Genomic DNA, 21,350 nt, shown 5'->3' with positions numbered 1-21,350 from the left:
CGTGTTTATAGAATAACACATGTATGTATTTATATAGAAGAACGAGGCCTGTGCAGCAGCTTGAAGACCAATGGTCTGTGGAGCCCTTCAAAAGTGGCTGCAAGAGAAGGAAGACTTCTGGTATCAAACTTAATTCCAGTATTCTAGGTTCTGCACCTCCACACACAACTTCAGGAAGCCGGGGGTAATGCTGGTAAAGGGGTCAGTAAAAAACCTCAGCTAAAAACAGGAAAGAGACACCAACAAATGCCATCAACGAAGTAACAGATCTAGAAGGAGACCAGGAGCGCTGCTGCTCAGCATTGAGCTGTTTGCAGGCACTGTGGCCCAGGACAGCCCTAACACCATCCAGCAAAGGGCGAGCAATCAGCTAACAACCAAGCAGCAATGTTCTTAGTGAATGCACTGTCCAAGGAAGGTTTGGAAGAGGCAGGAGGAGCCAATAATGCCAGGGAACCCTATATCCACACCTGAACTGCCATGAGACACACATGGAAACACTGCAGCTTCTGCATTGTCCTCGCAGCCTGACAGATTGGGCTGGGCACTTCCTCACACACAGCTTAGGCCCCTGGATCCAAGCTCACGCTGCTACATGATGGCCGTGATCTTGTTTCCCCTCACTGACACCAACACTGCAGCTTCCAGGCACTGCAGGTTGAGCACAGCTCATAGTGGGGAAGGAGCAGCCAGTAAGATTTATCACATTAGGACCAAAAGCATCGGTGTTAAAAACAAGCTGAGGGATATTGACTGCTGTCCCTCTGCCGACAGCGTTAGGAAAGCAGACTCAGAGGGATCCATCGAATTCAGAAAGCCGAGTTGTCCCCACAGCAGCTTCAGAGCAACACAAAAAAGAACAGAAAAATAGAAGTCAGCTCTGATCCCTGCCCCGCGTGGGCACGGAGCAACATCTGCGCAGAGCCAGGGGCTCGCTGTGCAGGGCACGTGCTGCCTCTCGCCATCAGCCAACACCAACAGAGGAACCCGGATACGGAGCTCTGTTTTTATTTGAAACACCAAATGCAGCTTTCACCCCTTTTTACACATAACCCTTCACCAGAGCACAGCAAAAAGTACAGCCCTATTTATATAACACTCCGACCAAAATACTGACTTTAACAGATAGAGAAGATATATTTATGAACGAGCCTTTCTTTTGCTTTCGTCCCCCCCCTTCCATAACGCAGCTCCTAAAGGATCAGGCCAAACATTGCACCACTGACGTCCAATTCCTTTCTCCACGAGTCAACGTAACCGTGACCTCAGTGGACTGGCATCCAACACACTGATTTCAGTTCTCATTTTACCTTATTTCTGACCCTTTCGGGTCAGGGACACTGCTGTCCCTGGGCTGGTACCACGCTGTGCCACCAGCTGTATGGCAGTGCGAATCCACCTCACTCAGGGTGAGAATACAGGATTCCAGCACCAAGTCCTTTCCCATTGTCTCCTCTTTTATTTAACATCTCAGAAATGTTTGGGCCTTCAGGTGTCACGAGGACAGGACACAAGGAAATCCAGCTACCTGCAGGCCAAGCTGGGTTCCCACCCGAGCGCTGCTAGCAAACGTCACCACATTTCCAATCTCTGTTGTGCTCCTCCTCGGCACGCTGCGCACATTATCTCTCCATTTCACGCAGACCTCAGGGAGACATCCAAAGGTTTGTTATTAAAACATCCAAGGCACAACCCAGCTGTTTGCTTTGTGCCACTTCTGTAATTCCAGATAGACAGTAAGCAGAGTTATAGGACTGCACTGCTTTAGGAGCTACAGTTACTGCTCATGAAGAGGAGACATTTATTATCCTTTGGTCATGATAAGCATTTGTGTAACAAGATGTGAGCTGGGTTTACCTTTCCTCCCCCAAAAGCCAATTGCAAGCTTCTGCCTCTCTCAGTTCTGTTCTCCTTACACAACAAACATGCAGCTTCATTGGCCATAGGATTTGGGTCAGAACTTTTGGAGGAGCACAACTCTGAATCTCAGAGATGGACATCAGAGAGAAAATGGAGCAGCCTGGTCCATGGGGCACAGTAACGAGCACTGCAGGAAATGTGGCCAGAAGAAACAGCATAAAAACAAATAATTACAAGAAGATGGCTAAAAAATGCCCAGTAGCCACTAACCACCCTGCAAATACCCTGCTGAGCAACAAGCTGCTATAGAACATTTCCACTTTGGATCCAAAGGTATCGGCGAGCAAAACAAAAATGTGAAATTCCTGCAGTAGACAGCAGGCTTATAGATCTGGATTGATTAAATGCTGCTATTTTTCCTGCTATGCATCCAGGTCTGTCATTTAATTCCCATAGGGAAGCAGGCAGTGCTTCAGCCCAGACTCCATCGCCCTGTCCCAAGGGTCAGCACTATTCCTCCCATTCTGCTCCCAAGAATCCCAGCCAAGACGCATCCCGTTCAGCAGGAGGATGGAGGCTCCAGATATCATGATGTCACTGTATCAGCAGGAGAAGCAGCACCTTGGTGAGCAACGAGGCCCTTCTGCTCCAGCCCTTGGACCCACAGCCAGAAAATGTGGAGCAGCTGCAGGGGTGTCAGAGCCCCCATAGACAGGCAGCGAGGGGAGGAACTGCAGAGCAGAGCAATGCGTGGCACAGCCCCCTGCTGCTGACACTGCTCCCCTCCTCCCCTTTCCTCATTTTCCCAAAATGAGGAGGAAGATGTTTTTCATGCTTTAATGTATCTCTACGTATATATATTTAGCTCACTAAGCGTGCAATACATACATACATATATATGTATCGGTTTTTAATCTGATCAGACGGTATAAACAAAGGGAGCTGAGGATGCTGCAAGCAGCAGGATATAAAAACAGATGACGAAAACAACCAAACCCCTGCAGTTTCGAAACGTGCAGTTCTCTGCTCCTTTCCTTCCCCTCCAACCTTAAGCACGTATTTTTCCATCTAAGAAGAAGAATGCAACCATTAGGAATAAACTTCAGACATGTATGTATATACTCTGCCTGAAACCGATGCTCCAAGGCTGGAAAAAGGTTGAAGCAGAACAATAACGACAAACGTTTTGCCCAGCACTTCACATCACCACGACCATTCCAGATCCTCTGAACTTTGGCCAGTCGTCTGCCCCTGGTAATCTCCAAGTTGCTTAGGGAGACTTAACAGCATTACCCAAACTCTAGTCTGGGGTTCAGACCCTGCAGCCTATAAGCTCCAAATAATAATAATAAACAGCGATGCTGGTGTACTTTGTGGGGTTTAGAGTGATGTTCTAATGTAAAGATCATTTAGAATTCAAGCTCATAGGCAAAGCTGAGCAGCAGTACCTCCAAATGGGGGTGGGTGCAGGAGGTGCAATGGATGCAGGGGTGCCCACAGAGCTCTGCAGTCACGCTTGCTCCAAACAGAGCAGGGCGCTGCATTCCAGCAATGCGTCTTCACTCACAGCCTGACAGCATCCACACCACGCGAGACCATTTGGGAAGCACCACTTCGTCCCATAACACCAACTCATTCCTGATCTAATCACTGCAGTGAGGAGGAAAGAAAGCGCAAGGAAATGCATAGGTGGCACGTCACAGGATGGCATGTTGGAGGCTGGCACTGCTGCATGGTGAGGATCAGAATGAAAGTCTGAGCAGGTAAATACAGAATGCAGGATTGTAACTGCAAGCAGACATGCACACCTCAGCTTCCATAACACGAGCAAATCTGTGAGCAGAAATCTTTTAATTCTGCTCTATTTGATAGGTTACAAATCCTCTCCTAACAACTCTGAAAAGCAGCTTAGAGTTCAGACAAATAACTATTTTGCAGGGATGACAAGAGACCTAAGAATGGAAATGATGGAATAATAGCTCTCTAAGTAACACAGCTTTCCCAAACTCAGGAGGCAGAAATAGTCCTTAAGATGCAACCAGCGCTTTGCGGTGGGGAATCCTAGGAGCCCTGTTTAGATTAACCATGGATGTGTTTCAAGAGGCAGCCAGCACCTTTGGGAGTAAACAGCTAGAAACCTCCAGGAGCGGAGCCTCGGGAAACATCTCCCACTCCTGATGACTCTCTAAAATGAGCTGACATCTGAAATGAGACAAGAATTCAACTTAAACCCAAACCCACGTCCAAGTGCTGCAGCGAGAACGCAGCAGCGTGTGCCTGACTTCCAGCAGGGGACAGGGAACGAGCAGCCTCCCCCAGCAGCTCTGATAGAGGCACAGCTCAGCTGCGGGCAGCAGCAGGGTGCCAGCTCTGCCCTCCCGAGGAGCTGCCAGCTCCTGATTCCAGGCCGCATCTCGGGCACCCTGCGGGATCCCTGCGGGCCCACCGAGCTCACGGTGCTTTGCAAAACAAACCACGTGCGAGCCGAGTTCACGTTAGGCTGTTCCAGAGGAAGCACCGTGCCCAGCGGAGCCGCTGGTAGGGCCAGGCCCGGCCACGGCTCCGGAGCAGCCCTGGAAGAGCCGAGCAGAGCGGAGCGGAGCAGCACAGCGACGGCTGGAGGAGTTCCCAGGCGGGGGCCGGCACTGTCCCTGTAAGCCAACCTCCTGCACGTCCACAGCCACTGCCGGAGCGGCAAACAAAGCTGCAGAGCCTGCGCAGAGCCCTTCGCTAATGGCATCGCAGCACAGGTAGCGCTGCGGGGAAAAAAAACAACAGGCGACGGTACAACGAGCAGGGGGATGATGATGGCAACGACGGGCCACGCGGGGACAGCGGCACCGGGAGAGATCGACTTCGGAACCTCCTCAATGCGGAGCGACGGGAGAAGGGCGAGCACCGGGTCGGGACCGTCCCGTGCACGCGGCGATTCTGAGGCCCCACGGGGGGAAGGATATAAATAAACGCTGTGGGGGGAGGGAAGGAGGGGGGGGGTTGAATTAGTGCCATGCAAAGAAAAGGCTGCGAGGAGACGGCACAGAGAGCGGAGCAGAGCGGAGCCGTGGGGGCGGCCGGCAGGGAGGAGATGGTTGTACGCGTGGCAGTGTTTATATGGGAGATGAAAACACGGCCAAGCCCAGGCGGCGAAAAATGGCGACTCCCGGGATGGGGGAGCGGAACCGACGGGCTGCTGGCGTGGATGGAACACGGGACGAGCTGTGTCCATTACCTGTTATTCGGGGACTTTCTGGCCATGGAGCCTGCCTTTGTTTTCTTTCTGGAATAGTCACTATCGAAGGGTAACACTGATGCATAGCCATGTTCTGCTTCTAGGGACAAAGTCAGCATTAGTGGCAATATATTTTTTCCATGCATTTTTTTCCTCCTTTGCAGGAACGCTATAAGGGGGTAAAGAACAGAATTTTGGTTGCGGTTGATTTGTTGGGATTTTCAGTCCGGCATCTCTTAAAGCAGCAACACACATACACACACACACACACATATATATATGTATATATATATATATATACACACATACACGCACATAAAGGCCACAAATCCCCCCCAAGTGCCCCCACCTCAGTCTCCCCCCACCCCCCGGCTCAGCAGCCCCCATTACCGCCCTAAATCCCCTATTATCGCTCTATGTGTGTGGCACACACCGAACACACACAGCCCCGTCCATATTATGGCCCTGCCCGCCCTGTGGCAGCTGGGCCCGATCCCCTCACAACAAAGAGACAGCAGCGCTCAGTACCTCGGTCTCTTCTCTCCAAGTACTCGGCCGCCTCCAGGAGAATTAACAGGGAGTTCAACTCCATGGCTGCGTGTTGGAGGAGCCGAGCAATGCCGAACCGAACCGAGTAACACCGAGTAACACCGAGCCGAGCCGAGCCCCCGCAGCGCGGCCACTCCACCCCGCGCCGAGTTCACGCGCGGGGGAACTTCCAAGTCCCCAGTTATAAGGCACCTCTCTCAACCTACATTTGACACACGGCAGACGGGCAGCTCCGGCGGCCAATAGGAAAACGGGGTTCAGCGAGGAGGCGGGACGAAGCGCCTCGATGGAGCCAATCGGCGTTGAGAGCCCCCCTCCCTTTTCCTCTGGCTGGGGCAGGGAATGTTGACAGATCTCATCTCGCCTCCCATTGGTCGGCCGCTATAGTAACAAGTTAGAAGCCGAAGCTTAGCAACAGCACGTGGTGGCCCCGCCTCCTCGCGCGCTGATTGGCTCGCTTCTTGCATGTTAAGCAGCCGGCCGGCGCTGATTGGCCCAGAGGGCACTATGCAAATGAAGGTACGCGTGCGCTGTGTGGGGAGGGGGGTGGGGCGTTGGTGCCGCGTGGGACGCGGTGTGTGGTGTGTGTTGTGTGTGTTGTGTTTGTGGTGTGATGTGTGTGTGTGGTGTGTGTTGTGTTGTGTGTTGTGTTGTCTGTTGTGTGTGTGTTGTGTCTATGCTGTGTTGTGGTGTGGTGTGTGTGTTGTGTTGTGTTTTGTGTGTTGTGTGTTGTGCATTGTGTGGTGTGTTGTGGTGCGTGTTGTGTTGTGTCTGTGTGTGTTGTGTTGTGTCTGTGTGTGTTGTGGTTGTGTGTGTGGTGTGTTTTGTGTGTTGTGTTTGTGTGTTTTGTCTATGCTGTGTTGTGTGTGTGTTGTGCGGTGTGTGCGTTGTGTGTGTTGTGTGATCTGTGTTGTGTGTGTTGTGTGATCTGTGTTGTGTGTGTGTTGGGTGTTGTGTGTGATGTGTGTGTGTTGTGTGGTGTCTTGTGTGTGTTGCGTGTGTGTTGTGTTGTGTGTGTTGTGTCTATGCTGTGTTGTGTGTTATGTTGTGTGTTGTGTGCTGTCAGCTCCGAGCATGGCGGCTCTGTCACAACAGCAGCAACGTGGAATAGAACGTCAGTGGGAAGATTCAACCTCTACTACTGTACCCCCAACATCCACCTCTGATGTCGTGGGCCAGCATCATAAACCAGGAGGCATTACTTTTGGAGCAAACATTATATGTTATGTCTGGTATGTCACTAGTCTGTATCTTTGCCTCAGCTGAGTGAATGTGATACAGCTGCTGATGGCATAGAGTCATTAAGGCTGGAAAAGGCCGCTGAGATCATGCAGTCCAACCATCAGCCCATCCCATGGCCCACAAAGCACCTCAGCTCTACATCTCTGCGTTCCTCCAACACCCCCACAGTCCATCCCTTCCCTGGGCAGCCTTTTCCAATGTGCCGCCACCAATTGTTCCTAATCGCCAACTTGAGCTTCCTCTGGCACATTTTAAGGCCGTTCCCTCTCATCCTATGTGGTCATTTCCCAGGATGGGACAAAATACCGTAAAGAAAGGCTGCCTTGTGGCTGTAATTTAAGAGAACGTTACATCTGCTTGGAAAAAAAACACTGAAAACCCATCAAAACTATTGGTCGTTTTGCTGTTGTCTCCACTGGGAGTGGGTTTACAAAGGATTTCACGTTGTTTTCTTCTATAAAATAACACAAAACTATGTGTAGTTCTGCAGCGTCCACACGGGAAGGGAAGTTCCCTTTGCCTGACCACATGCAATAGGGCACGTAGTAAAGCAAACAGAAAGAAACACAGATAAGGCAATGCTGTTCACTCCTGCAGCCAGTGAAATAGCAGTACCTCCGACCTGCAGAGCATCTGTATTCCTTAGTATGTGTGTCCAAACGCATCTTACAGTCTTCTATACCCATGCTGTGTACTAATGTACCAGGGAGAAAGCAGGGGTGCTTGTACCTAAAGTAGGGGTTCAGCTGTCACTTTGCTGGGGCTCTCAGGGCCTGAAGCTTCTCCTTCCCACCACACTTGATCCACACTGTGCATGAGTAGCTGTCATGCAATGCTGTTAAGGGCTACAAAACAGGCCCCCTGCGGTCCAGAAACAGCTGATTTCTGTTCATGATGGCTCTCAGTCTGAGTTCTAAACTCTTATTTTTTGCTTGAGCAATGAGTGCGTGTGTAACATACACAGACGTAGCCCCTACAGATGACATCCAGAGTAAATGCACGTGTATTTAGGTAGGAATGAATGGATTGGCTCATACCAAACAAATGCTGTACATTGCACGCATTGTAAATGCACACATTAAGCTGTAGTTGCATTGAAGGAGCTTTCTGTACAACATGCAGCAATGCACTAGAGAACTTAAAGCAGGTTTACTGAGGTATTTCCTTGGGTAAGTAATTCTCATGAAGCATCATTAAAACTTCCAAATCACACAGAATGAACTGGATCTGGTTTCCTTCATAGCCCTGATCCAGGACTGGCTTCAGCGAGGTCAGCATAGAGGCACAAGTGGATGTGAAACTGAACTGCTGCTCTGAGACACACATGTGCTCAAAGGCCTTGCAGATTTGCATCTCTAAATAGCTTTCTTCCATTTCTACGAGCAAGCAGCAGGAACAGCTGAGTGCTAAAGAAACAGCTGGCCTGCACTGATAGAGGGTGGCTGCCACTTCATGGTGAACTCTGCAAACCTTTATATTTAGAAACAGAAGGGAGAGCCATCAGTAGCCCCACCCCACAACCTCCTGCTGTCTGTAGTTTACTCACAGCCTGCACTTTATGCCTGGAGTGCCAGTACTTACATTTATAAACGCCATCATGCCTTTCCATGTCCAAAAGCTTGGTCTCATTCACTGTGCCTTCAAATCCATCCCCATGCTTCCTTGAGTGCTGCAATGCTTACTTAATTAACAAGGAGCTTTAGTTGTCTTTCCACATAGAAAGGGATGTGCACTCGGAGCTGGCACTGACGAGCTTTATCTCCTTGTCTCAGCACCTCACATCCCATTTACTCTCTCATCTCACCTGTGATTCAGGTCATTAACTCTCATTTCCTAAATGCAGAAACCAAAACACCTGAAAGGTGATTGGAAGGAAGTTCAGAAGCAGTAATTTTGGCAGTACCTACATCTGAGCATACAATCCTCTCACCTGAACGTCTGGACATCCAAGATCAGCTGAGTTGTACAGTAGATGAATCAGATTTTGAGATGAAAAGGAATTACAGGTGGAATCCTAATGTCTCATATACAGCCTTTCCTCAGGAGACAAGCTATCACAGAATCACAGAATTATCAAGGTTGAAAAAGACCTAGAAGATCATCTAGTCCAACCTATGCGCTGATGTATATGGGAGAACATATTTTATCCACTGCAGGACTGATGTCTGTGACGTATTTACAGGCCTGTAGTAAGTATATAAGCAAATCAATAAGTTTTATTCTCAGTAAGGAAGAATTAATGCCTGATGTGGCTGATGCAGATCTAGGACTGGGTGCAAGGTTCTGCCACTTGTGTTAGCCACCAGTGGATCCAGATGAGTCTGGAAGAGTGTAGGTGTATCCTATGCTGTGCAATAGTGATAATGCATTGTGTTTCTGCAGCACATCCAACATCTGAGACTGCTTAGTCAAGCTTTGCCAGTTCAAGTCTTTTATAGATATTAGTAATTAAGTAAGTAAAACGTGGTTCAGCTGAACGAGAGAGGAATCAGTATTGATTCTAAACCTCATACTGCTGGTACAGTTGAGCTTGTACCAATGTAGTAGAGATAAAAGAGATGGTGCATCAATACACATGGTCAGGAGGAGATCAAAATGGCCCATGTGGTAAATAACCTGGACAGTTGCCTGCAGCACCTAAAATTAGGGAGCAACATCAAGACTTGGCAGGTGAATAGTCAACAGATGCTCTTATCTCTCTATTTGCTGTGGATGTTTGGGTCTGACCCAAAACATGTTGAAATCAATTTGTATCTTCTCTATTATGATAGGCTGTGTACCGGGCTTTCATCAGCTGTGGGCCTAATTAAATGATTTTCCTCATTGGAAGCTAATTAACCCAATAGAGGAATGAAACTGAATGCTAAATGAGGCACCATATCTGTACCATACGCTTTAGAATAAAAAATTATAGCCTTGCCTTCTCACTGTCTCTTGCACCACATAAAGCGAGTACAATTTCCTACTCTCTTTTATGGGTAAAAATACAGAAACTGAGTGAAGAGTCAGACAGAAGGTCTGTAAAGGGCTCCTGGGCTGCTCTTGCTTGGGGCTGGACAGAGTTTTTCATCTCCCCATGACAAAATATCATGATAAATTCAGTCCCATCACATTGTGGTGGCAGGGTGCCTGCTGTTTTTGCACAAAAGGTAAAGCAGGTAACATGAAAATGTGAAATCTTTAGTAATTAATTAGATAATGGGAAATCAATCGTGCTAATGGGTATGTAAATGTTGGCAGGCTCTAAGCATTACTGAGCGGATGGAAGTGATTTAGTGAACGCTTCTTTCAGAGGTTGTGGGTGGGAGGTTGCAGAGGTTTGGCCAGCAGTGATAGTGTGTGGTGCATTCCTGTGCTGCTTCACAGCTCACCTTCCAAGCTGAGAGCTGGTTTTAGTGCTTCAGTGCTTTAATAGACACCTTGAACTCCAGCAAAAGGAAGATCTTTGCTCAACAATCCCATGACGCTTCTGTGACAGGGATGGAGAGGAAAAGTCATGGCCTCCAAGAGATACAAAATTGCTGAAAGCAATACATGGTTGGGTGGTGATAGGACAAAGGGGAATGGTTTTACACTAAAAACGGGGAAGATTTATGTTGGATATTCAAAGGAAATTCTTCACTCACAGGGCAGTGTACTTATTGTACATAGCTGCTGCCGTTAGCAGAGGAGCATGTTGTGTGTCTGTCCTGACATCAGGTAGAAGAACTCTATCCCATGGCTGATCTCTCTGCTTACAAGTTTGCCTCTGCTTCCCAAGTAAAGATACGTGCTTTACACGAGGCAGAGTATAACAGCTTAATGAGGAGGAGGTAGGAGGTAACATGTGAGTGTGACCTCTGCTTTCATTGTTTGTGCTTTTGACATCCCATAAACACATCAAACCACCCCAAACACATGTATCTGAGCTTTTTGTGTTGAACACTTGCTGTTTTTTTTCAGGCCTTTGGTTACCTGTGGAGCCTACTATTTATTCCATGATGGTTTTTGCCACTTAGGCACTCCACTTAATCAGATTTGTAAATTAATTCTCTCCTGGGGTTTCTCTTTGTGTGCTCAGAAAGCATAAAAAGTGTTCATGACACGCTTCAAAACACACCGGTTACATTAGTCATCCTCTCAGCATAATAGTTTTATGGATAACACTTCATGTTAAAAAAGTCCCTTAAACCACTGCTTTTATTTCACTTTTGATCCCTGCAGTTATGTTACATGTTAGTAAACAGCTACACAAAAGCTGTAATCGTGACTTTTCTCAGGAGGAATTACCTACTGATACTGTCTTGAAATATCTATTATTATTTTTTCATGATTTATTCAACTGAAAGCATTTTCATACTGGAACCTGACCTTCTCCCAGCAACTTGGAAGCTACTTAAAAAAATCAGCCTGCTGAATCATTGCCTGCCTCATGCCTGCCCCCCATCACCTCTTTGCACACCAGTCTTTCACTTTGTGTTTAACACGAAACCAGCGGATAAATCACTGCTTTAAATTTCCTAGAATCGCAGATTGGTTTGGGTTGGAAAGGACCCCAAAGATCATCTGTATCCAAACCCCCCGCTGTGGGCTGGGCTGCCAACCACTAAGTCAGGCACTGCATCAGGTTGCCAGGGCCTCATCCAACCTGGCCCTGAACACCTCCAGGGATGGGGCAATTTCCTAGTTACTGAGAAAAAAAAATGTGGGGGGGGGGGGAAGAAAATAAAAGTAGGAGCTTCTAAACCTTCAGAGGCTCAGAAAGGCTAAAGCAGCTGGGAATAAAAAACACAAACATGGAATGGGAAGACATGAAAGCAAATGGGGATTTCACATTGCTGATATTGGGATCTTGCAGACATTGCCAAACCCTTGCTAGTGGTTGTATTTGCCAGAAAAGGCCAGAAGCATGCGGTGGAGAGAGCTGCATGTTGGAGAAGGATGCAGTAGCAGAAAACTCTTCTATTTGACAGAACAATCCATGATCCTGAAAAGAGAAATCTTTGCCTTGAATCACTGCTGAGAGGAATTTGCTCAGCAGAGTGGGGAGGAAGCTGGCTCTGACACTGTTCTCCAACAGGACCTTGGGGCTTTCTAGACACATTTTTCCCCAAACCATTTTCTCTCTCAGCTTCTCATTCCCTGGATCTTCCCTCAGAGCTGCGGGGTGGCCAGAACCCCCAGGAATTCCCCCAGGCTTCACCAGTAGGGCACATGTGATGGCAGTAAATGCAGATGATGGAGCCCCAGCAAGAAGCTGGAAGGCAGCTGTGCCCTCCAGTGTTTTTGTGGTCCTTGGTCACTTCAAGAAGCTGAGCTCACACAGCTGCTCCCTGGTCTCACATATTCACTCTCCCATTTCTTCCTTCTCAACTTTGGTTTATGGTGCATGAATTAATCCCTTCCAAATGTTCCTTCACTTGGAACCAAATCTGGGAAACAGGAAAGTCATCTGCTGGGGCCAGTGGTGGTGGGACTGGACCCTACCCATGTCCATTCACCTCTGCCACTGCTTGAGCTTCTCTCTTCTCTTTTTCTGCTAAGCCTTCTGCTTTCCCCTTTCCCTTGGAGAACAGTGCGGTGACTTGCAGGAAGCAGGATTCTCCTGCTCTGCTGAATTTGGAGAAAAAGTGCCACTGTTTTCGGCCAGGTGCCAAGAAACCCTTGTTCACAGGCACAACTTACATTTGTTTCCTTAGCATTTCCTTTGCTCACCTGCACATCATCTGGGCCGGAGAGAGATGGGAGGTCTGCCAAGCACTGCTGGCCAGGCTTGCAGGCAGCTTTGCATTTTAGGCGAAGATCAGAAACTCCAGTACGGATATTTGACTCCTGTTAAAGGAAAGTACAGGCATGTGTCATGCTAGAGGAAAACAGAACAGATCTAAAGAGGACCAAAGTGGTGTATTTTATGGCTCTGTGTAGAGCTTTCATCACCGATTCATTTGGCTCATCAATGCAAACTCCAATTTTGTCCAGCAGTAGTGAATAAGCCCAGGGGCTGGCGGGGAGACACAGGGACAAGTGAACTCCTCAGTTTTATTCTTGATGTGGAGCAAGTGGGATTTGGTTTCCCTGTATAAAACCAGAGAACTGATGTGGTTGGGACAAGAGGAAATGGTTTACAACTAAAAGAGGGGAAGATTTAGGTTAGAGGTCAGGTGGAAAATTTTTGCTATGGGGGTTGCAAGGCACTGGCACAGGCTGCCCAGAGAGCTGAGGAAACCCCATTCCTGGAGGTGCTCAAGGCTGGGTTGGATGGAGCCCTGGGCAGCCTGAGCTGGTGGGGACAACCAGCCCATGGCAAGAGGTTGGAATTGGGTGGGCTGTGAGGTCCCTTCCAACTCAAGCCATTCTATGATTAAGCCATTCTATGTTCACCATGCAGAGCTCTGGGAGTGGAGAAAATAGGGTATTAGTGCTACAGATGCTGCATTCTTCTGGTGATGCCACATGACATCTCTGAGGGATGCTTGTCTGGCATATGTCACTCTGAAGAAACTTAATTCCTCCAAAACACTGCATACACCAAAGTGGTACATGTTGTCCCGTGGGAGTCGGAAATGGATGGTAGCATGAGCCAGATCAGGAAGATGAGCTCTTTAGAAGGTGAGGCCCTTACCACACCCTCCTAACAGTGGCGCTGGGGAACAGGTCGGAGGATCATGTACCAAAAGATCTCAAGTCAACTGGGCTCCTTCCAGATCTTCCTGTTCTCACTTGCAATTGTTTTATCCATAGCTACTGCAGAATTGCACAGAATGCACGTTTGAGCCTGAGACTGTCCTGCTTCCTTTTGTATTCCCCTTATGATGTTATGCACAGCCAACATGTTTGGCGACATGCACTCTTTTTTGTAGTTTGGGTATTTCTCATCACAAAAAGATTTCTAAGTCTGGTGTTACTTCTTTCCCTTACTGGGAATATTCAGTCAGCGATGACCTTTGCCAAAGATGATGTATTGCAAGCAGGTGTTGCGGTCTTACTTTTAGCTGTAATACATGGAAAACACATTTTATTTCTGACAGAAACCTTGCTGTTTCAGTGGGAGGCTACCCCATGCAGAGATAGGCTGGTAAGATCAAACTGTACTAATTGCACAGTGCTTTTGAAATCTGTTCCACTTGCAAACAGAATGAATCTAACACTTTGTAACACTGAATTAACAAAGGTCACATTTCATGAATATTGCAGAGCTATTTTCATAGATAATGCAGCAGGCTAGTTAATGATTACATCAGTAAACTCTTGACGTAAAGCCACGGCGAATAAGGGACATATTTTCACAGCTTCCATTATTATCGCCTTAGGAATTTTAACCAAAGCCAGCAGAAATTATTAGGGTCCAACATATTTTTAATATCTTGCCCATCCGTTTCTTGTATTTGCAGTGGCTTCTAGATCACAAACGGCAGCTAGAAAATATAAGAGATTTTACAGTGTCAGTCAGATTCTCAATGGAAAAAAATAATCATGTTGGTTTCAATCCAGTTCTACTGGATTCTGCAATTAAAAAGTACCCGGCCTCGATAACTGGTGGGAATTGGCAGCAGCCAGGCTAGGCCCAGATTCAATTCTCCCTCCTGCTCCAGTGCTGGGGCTGCCAGGTCAGGGCAGAGCACACAGGGAGGGCTGTGGTTGTGCTCTGAGCACAGGCCCCCCGAGATGGGCTTCTACTCCATTTCTTCAAGTGAGAGGTGTTCATGCTACCTGAGCAGCGATCTGGCTGAACTCTATGGGATTAACTCTGTAGTGGGGCAGTATTTTAAATACGATGTGTAAGAAGGCTGTGGAACGAAACCAGCGTGAGCTCAGATTACTCGGAGGCGTAAAAACAAGAATCTTGGGCCCGTGTATAAACAGAGAACATAAAACTGGAGGATGTAATCGTCCAGGATTTAATTAGACACGATTTATATCCAAACGCTGCACACACAGGCAATCCATATTTCTCAGTAGGGCTTTATCTACTGTGAGCCATTTGTGTCTGAATTGGATGGGCAAGGAAATCCTGGTGTAAAGCTGTGGGACCACCTCCACCACTCCAGGAGGAATTTTGTCTTTCCTCCATCCAGAAGAATTCCCCAGGGGATGGAAAGTGGCTGGTGTCACTCTGTAATGTATTACTGAGAAAAAACGAGAGGTAAAGCCTGTTTAGGAACACGTAGCTGTATCCCCATACACTTTGGTGGGGCCAACTGAGTCTCTGCTAGGGAAAAGCTGTTGGAGAGATGTGCACTATCTGTGCAGTGGTACCTGCCATTTGGACATTACAGTTCTTAAATGTTCACTTTTAGATACTTTGTGCCTTGAGGCCATGCAGAACCTAAACCATAGACCCCTGAAAATCTGATGCAAACTGCATGAAACAAAACCAGAAACAAAACTAAACTCACCAACCTTTCTACAAGCAGGAGCTCTGCTACACATCAACCAGCCCCAGCTACAAAACCCAGCCCAGAGCAATATCAGCTCCAGGGTCACACAAAACATTGAAGGCTTTTCCCACAGCTGGACTCCGGGGAACCCTGGCAGGAAGAGGGAGGGCTGTGGGGCCACTGCTCCGGCAGGGCTCACCCTGCCCACAGTCAGCACTTTCTCCAGCCCTGCCTCCGTCCCAGCTGGAACGGGCTGCAAAATAACTGGAAGTTTCTTGTCACAGCACACGCACGGCACAGCCAGTCCTTCCTTTGACAAATGAGCGAAAGAAATAAATCTATCTTACGCTGTCATTTAAAAATAGCTCCGGTGGAAATACAGCAGGGAGGGCTTTGGCATTATCAGCATACCTGGTGCTGGATCAAACCTGATCCTGCTGCAGGCATTCTCGCTCCAAAGGACGGATTGTGGTGTTGCGAGAAACACCTGAGAAACTGTAGACGTTTTCTGATAGCGCTGGAGTTTGAGACAAGGGCTCTCTGCCCCTTGCCTGCAGCGCAGCTTGAGATAAGCTCCACATAGATGGTCTAATCTTGCAAAGTGATGTTCCTGGAGCTTGTTGAGACAGGAGACAGTGAAAGAGCTCAGGCGCTGTTCTTCTTCCATACCAGCTTGCTGTTCATGCAAAAAGCAAGCTGGCTTATTCCACTGCCAGTGTGGGGTGAGTAACCCTGTGCAAGAGTGATGCCATCCTCGAAACTCAAAGTGAAAGTGATCGTAGAAACAAGATCTTATTGTAAAGCTCAGCCTCGGTATGGAGACTTCAACACATGATGTTTGTGCCTTCTATCCGTGCTCTGACATGGCATGTTTTGGTCACAGGCTTTCCCATGTGATTTTTAGGAAGTTGATCTTTGAGCTTTCTTTGCAGAGTCAGGTGTTAAAATGAATTTATTTTAGATTTTGTTTGAAATGAGTTTAGATCCACAGAACATCATTTAGTTTTCAGCTTTTGACTGGATCTACTTTCACTGTTCCAATTATTTTCTCCAAAAGGGGAATAAATATGCACTAGCTGAAGAAAATCAAGCAATGAACCAAAAAGAGTCTCTCTTTTAAGAGACTCTTGGATGTATTTAAAGGTGAAAGAAAAAAGTGGATGGAAAGAGAGCAAGTCCACAATGCTTTTGGAATAGTACTGCAGTGCTCTCAAGACCTACATCAACACATCACTCACCTAAAACTTCACAGCTGGAGACACGGGTGAAATCTAGAGGTTGGAAGCACCATTGGTATTAAAGGAAAACAAGTCCATTAAATGTAGAGTGACTGCAAATGTAGCTTTGCTAGGCCAAGTGTCATTCTCATGACCCTAAGATTAAAGATCTTTCCTGTTTTTATGTAGAATATCCTGACTGCTTTTTACATGGGACTGCATTAGCAAAGCACATCCTGATCAAAATACATGCCGAAAAAGCACCTGAAGAGACACATCAGGTACTGGTGACAAGCTCCAAAGCAGTGCAAGTCCCAATCTGCTCTTGCAGCCACAAGTCCGTGTGTCCTCTGCATGGTGTCTGCAGTGCACGTGGCAACATTCATTCATTCCTTTGGGAATCCACACAAGTAAGTCATTGCTGAGGCACTGACAGATCCACCATGCCATGGGATCTCCACTGTCCTGCTCTTGAGACTAGTTCAATACCAAGGGGCTATGGAGGTCTGGTTCTTTACTCAAGCAATATGGGACAGCTCTTCTGCTCTTCTTCATGCTTTTATGCATAAAGAAATGGAGGGCTCTGCCCTGACATACACCTCCTGCAGATCCAGGACATTCAATCTTCCTTTAAAATAGTCTGCCAAACCTTGAGCAGCTCAAGTCCATCCCCAGGGAACTGGTGGAGTGAGGCCAGCACATCCTCATGAAAGCAGGCAAGGTCTGCACTGCTGAATGCTTCACATTCCTCCTGGACACTTGTTGGGACATCAAGAAGCACTAGAGACCTAACACAGAGGTCATTTGGTGTAAGACATTTGTCTCTGCTTGCTAATCCTATCAGTCTTGTCTTAAAACATGGGTAAGTGTTGTTTTTTTTTTACCCTTCTGTTTGGGTGAAGCCACCATGACCATTCTCCTTCGTTATATTGGTAGGCAAGTGGATTAGTAGTGAAGAGCAGCATGGCTTGGGCTTTTCCCTTCTTTGTGGCTTCTAGGCACTTTGTTGTGATAACTAAAGGACTCTGCCCACATGCCAAGGGTCTAATCAGTATTTCTCATGTATGAGGCCCAGATTTTGAAGAGCTCAGCACCAGCATGTCCTGATGAGAACAAAAGGAGTTGCTGAAATGTCAAGTCAAAAGCCATTTGCCTGTAAACACGAAATTCAGAGTTGCTGTCCCAGCCTTGCTCCTTCTGCATTTGGGGTCAGAGACAGAAATCAACCTTATTTTTGGAAGGAACAGAACCAGGACAACAAGTTGAGGAATTTATTTTCTTCTCCCTGCCTCACTCCTCTTTGACTTGTTCCCACACTTTGTGGCACTGTTTCCATTTCCCCCTCAGACTGATGTGCTGCTGTGCAGAAAGGAGCTCATTTAAGAGGGATTTGGGCCAAAAGAAGGAAAGCAGCATCTGAGGACCATATTTTAAGAATTACTGAAATAGATTCTGCTATCACTTATTTTTTAGAACAAGAAGTCAAAACTAAAAGAAAACTGGAAAGTGCTGCATTTCCCCTTTCTATCATCGCGGTTGTTAAGGGGAAGGTGATGTCTGCCATCTGCCTCTGGGGACACTGACACCCAGGAAGCTTTTCCTCCTGCCCCAGAGTTTGCCCTGTGGTGCTGCTGCTCTTTGCTCATTACTGCTGCTGTTATCGCTCCCTGGGGTTATGGGAAGATAAAGCAACAGAAAAGTTTGCAAATCCAGGTTTCAGGAAGAAATAAGAGGCATACATCTGGTGGGGGGGGGAGAATGAAAAATAAATTGTTCTGGTGACATGCAGTTGCCGGCTGTTAATTCCTTTGAGGATTTTGTAGTGCTTCCAAAGCAAATACAGGATTAGCTGTTGGAGTGGTGGAGTAGAACGGGATACAGATCCCAGTGTTCTTGTAAAACAGATGTTATTTTTTTAGCCAACACAGAGCAAATCTACTTACAGATAATATTTCGTATTCATAGGCCAACTGTGAAGTCCAGCTGCCCAGTAGCCCTTATGATAACCTGGGGAAGCCATGATCCCAGTGAGGCCGTGTGTGGTGGGACGTTCTCCATCTCCAGCCAGGATGGATGTCTCACCCTTGGAGCACAATGTTCCTGAGTTGCCAGCAGGGTGCCAGCCCTTTCGATACAGCTTCGTCTCATTATGTAGAGGTGAGCAGAGCAAAAAGCAGCCCAGGTGCAAGCAGCAAGTGGCAAGCAGGTCTCATTTACTTGGCACATCTCTGGTGATCCCCCAGCTGGAGGGGCTGCCCATCCCAGCTGCACCAGTTGGTGGTGCTCAGAAGAAATGCTACCACTATAAGAATGCCACTGTTTTGTAAAGCTTTTTCAGGACCTTCCAGTGCCAGATATTTAGACATGCTAATGCAAAATGCATTAGCCTGAGCAGCAGGAGCTCTGGAGTTGCTGGCGCCATCGAGTTCCACTCGTTTCATCTTTATTATAAATACTGCATTGTCGTCTCTTTCTCTTCTCTTATCCTTTCTTTAGAAAAGAATTAGAAGGCTCTAGCTGACTGGTCCCTTTGACATAGTACAGTTGTTAAACCACAGGCAGTTAATACCTCCTTCAGTTGTTTAAGGTGAGTATATGTATTTCATTGGAACAACTGAATTAAATCTGTAAGAGCCAAAAGTCCCCTCCTCATGGCAGATGCACTTATCTACCTCTGAGCTGAATGCAGAAGAAATTCCTCCTACACCTGAAGTGCAAAATCAGCCCACCTTCAGGCTCGCACCTGCTCACAGTTCAGCTTTTGGGGGTTCAGGATGTATTCTGATCAGGGATTTGGATGAGTACAAGGCTCCTTGCACAGCTGAGCCTTCCCACCACTTCCCAGCCCACACAGAGCTCCAGGATGGGGCTGAGCAATGCGAGCCCACCCTCTGCTTCTACACTGAACCCATCACACTGGGCTGATTATGGGGGAATTTGTGTTTCTCAGCTATACCAGTGTGGTCATTGGCTGCACAGGACTTCATGGGTTTGACCCAGTGCAGTTTGAGATGAAAACATATAGACGGGGAGAAAGAAAGAAGGACTATCATTTGAGCATTTGGACAACAAGGAAAAGCTTTCATTGTTTTTAAGACCTAATATTGCTTACTTTCTCTGAAGTTAATTCTCACTGATTTGAGAGGCAGCAGGGCTGTGGCCTACTTAAAAGGAAACAAAACAGCATTTGACCCAACAAATCTTTTCCAGCCTCACATCTTCCCTGTTTTTGCAACCGTTCACACTCTCTGGCACAGCTCAGCTGCCACGTGCTATCTCTGTGCTCCTCGCTCCCTTCAGCAGCACTGTCTGCCAATATACTTGATGCAATATGGTTCAAGTTCATCCCCAAAGGGCCAAAAATGCACAGCCTCAGTGATCAGGAACGGCCACCAGTTCCTCTCAGCAGGGTCACTCTCTGCAGGTGACTCCAAGAGGTGAGACCCCAGCTCACAGCACGCTGTTTATTAATAGTCTTCCCTGTATCATTTTACAATTGCAAAGCATCTCAAGATCTGTCCCTCCAGGAATTCTTCATGTTTACTGTACTATATACAAGGATTTTACCTCACACTCATTTTAGGGACTGCCATGTAGCAAGCTCTTATATATTTTCCTAATGTTACATGTCTGGTTTTGTTTAAAAGTGATGTTACTTGTTTCAGAAATACTTTGTTTACTGGGTTCTTTATTACAGTCCCATCTAACTCTCAGGTGGTGGATGTTACCAGCAGCAGCTATAACTGAACCAACAGGCTTTCAAACATCTGGATTTCAGTACCCATCCAGCTCTCAACCTGCTGGTCCAATACTACAGCTTCCAAAGCGATACCCCCTTAAGAGTAAAGAAGCTCATACTCAGCTGCCCTGAGCCCAGTATTTCCTCCAGGACTCCACTCTAACTTTCCATTCTTCCAGTTCTTCACTCCTGGCAGCTTGTGTGTGTGACACAGATCGATGCACATGAAGACTCTGCAGAGGAACTGCTTAAAGTTACCTTTGCTTTATGCTTAGAAATTCTACCAAATAATGAAAACACCTCTGAAAAGCCATAAACACCAGAATGCCTTTCCCTTTCTGGGAGTACTTACTGCTCCTCCAGTCCTTTATGGTTTGACTGGTGTGTTTCAATGGCTTAAAATGGCTCACCACTCTTTGCTTAGGCCTTTGTTTCGAGACAAGGTGTTGGTTTCTTTTCCTTTGGGTGTGTTTTTGTTTGCTTGTTTGTTTTTAGGCTGTCTGTCTGTAACGGGATTTGGTCTATGTGGTGTCTTTGTAATACTCAGACTTTGATTTTCTCTGTTCCTTTTTCCCAGTAGCATTTTAGAAGAGACCCCTGGAAAGCCAAGGGCTCTCAGGATAGTGCTGATGGTTCCTGGTACTTTGATTTGGTGCTATGATCATTTATGCTGTCTGCATAAAACAGACATTTTAATTGGCACTGAGAGTTAAAGTTCATACACTCTTTAGAATTCAAGTGGAATTTGTACATACATAAGAAAATTCCTCAGGCCATGTGTGCATAAACATGTACTTACATATATATGTCTACATCAATACACACAAAGTCAGTAGTCAATATACTCAGTAACATAGAAAACATCCTCACAGAAGATGCCATTTTCCTAGTCTTGCCCACAGGAACTCTTACCCTTCCCACCTATACAGTGCCCACTTTACTTGAGAATTTAAATGGTGCAAAGTAGCAACATATTTTTCAGCTGCTGGTTCTCAGGAAACCTTCTGCTCTGGAGTTTCTCAGCTTGAGGAAGTGCAAAGCTGTGGATAGAAGATTCCTGTATTTAGGGCAGCCGTGCAAATTGCAGGATAATTTTCCCATGCCCAGCTTGAAATACGACTTCCATCTTTCTGCTACTTAACTGTATCCAAGTGTGA

At 47.0% G+C, this 21,350-nt stretch overlaps 1 protein-coding gene across 3 annotated transcripts in view; it reads right to left on the bottom strand.

The window, feature by feature from the left end:
- Positions 1-5,797, bottom strand: part of MXD4 (MAX dimerization protein 4) — a 32,405-nt gene extending 26,608 nt beyond the window's left edge. The window contains exons 1-2 of one of the 3 annotated variants that reach the window (XM_015862719.3): positions 5,618-5,797; positions 5,090-5,258 (exon numbers count right to left, since the gene is read on the bottom strand). In XM_015862719.3, the coding sequence (XP_015718205.1) occupies positions 5,090-5,258; positions 5,618-5,681 (233 nt within the window). In that variant the 5' untranslated portion in view covers positions 5,682-5,797. The remainder of the gene's footprint in view (positions 1-5,089; positions 5,259-5,617) is intronic. The other 2 variants (XM_015862720.3, XM_015862721.3) reach the window with 2 other exon arrangements.
- Between the last annotated feature and the right edge of the window lie 15,553 nt (positions 5,798-21,350).

The sequence above is a fragment of the Coturnix japonica genome, chromosome 4 (genome assembly GCF_054131305.1).
Source record: "Coturnix japonica strain WE chromosome 4, WE-NBRP24, whole genome shotgun sequence".
In the NCBI taxonomy this organism is placed as follows: domain Eukaryota; kingdom Metazoa; phylum Chordata; class Aves; order Galliformes; family Phasianidae; genus Coturnix; species Coturnix japonica.
Note: the sequence above shows the minus strand (reverse complement) of the source record. Positions and strands in the feature narration are given on the sequence as shown.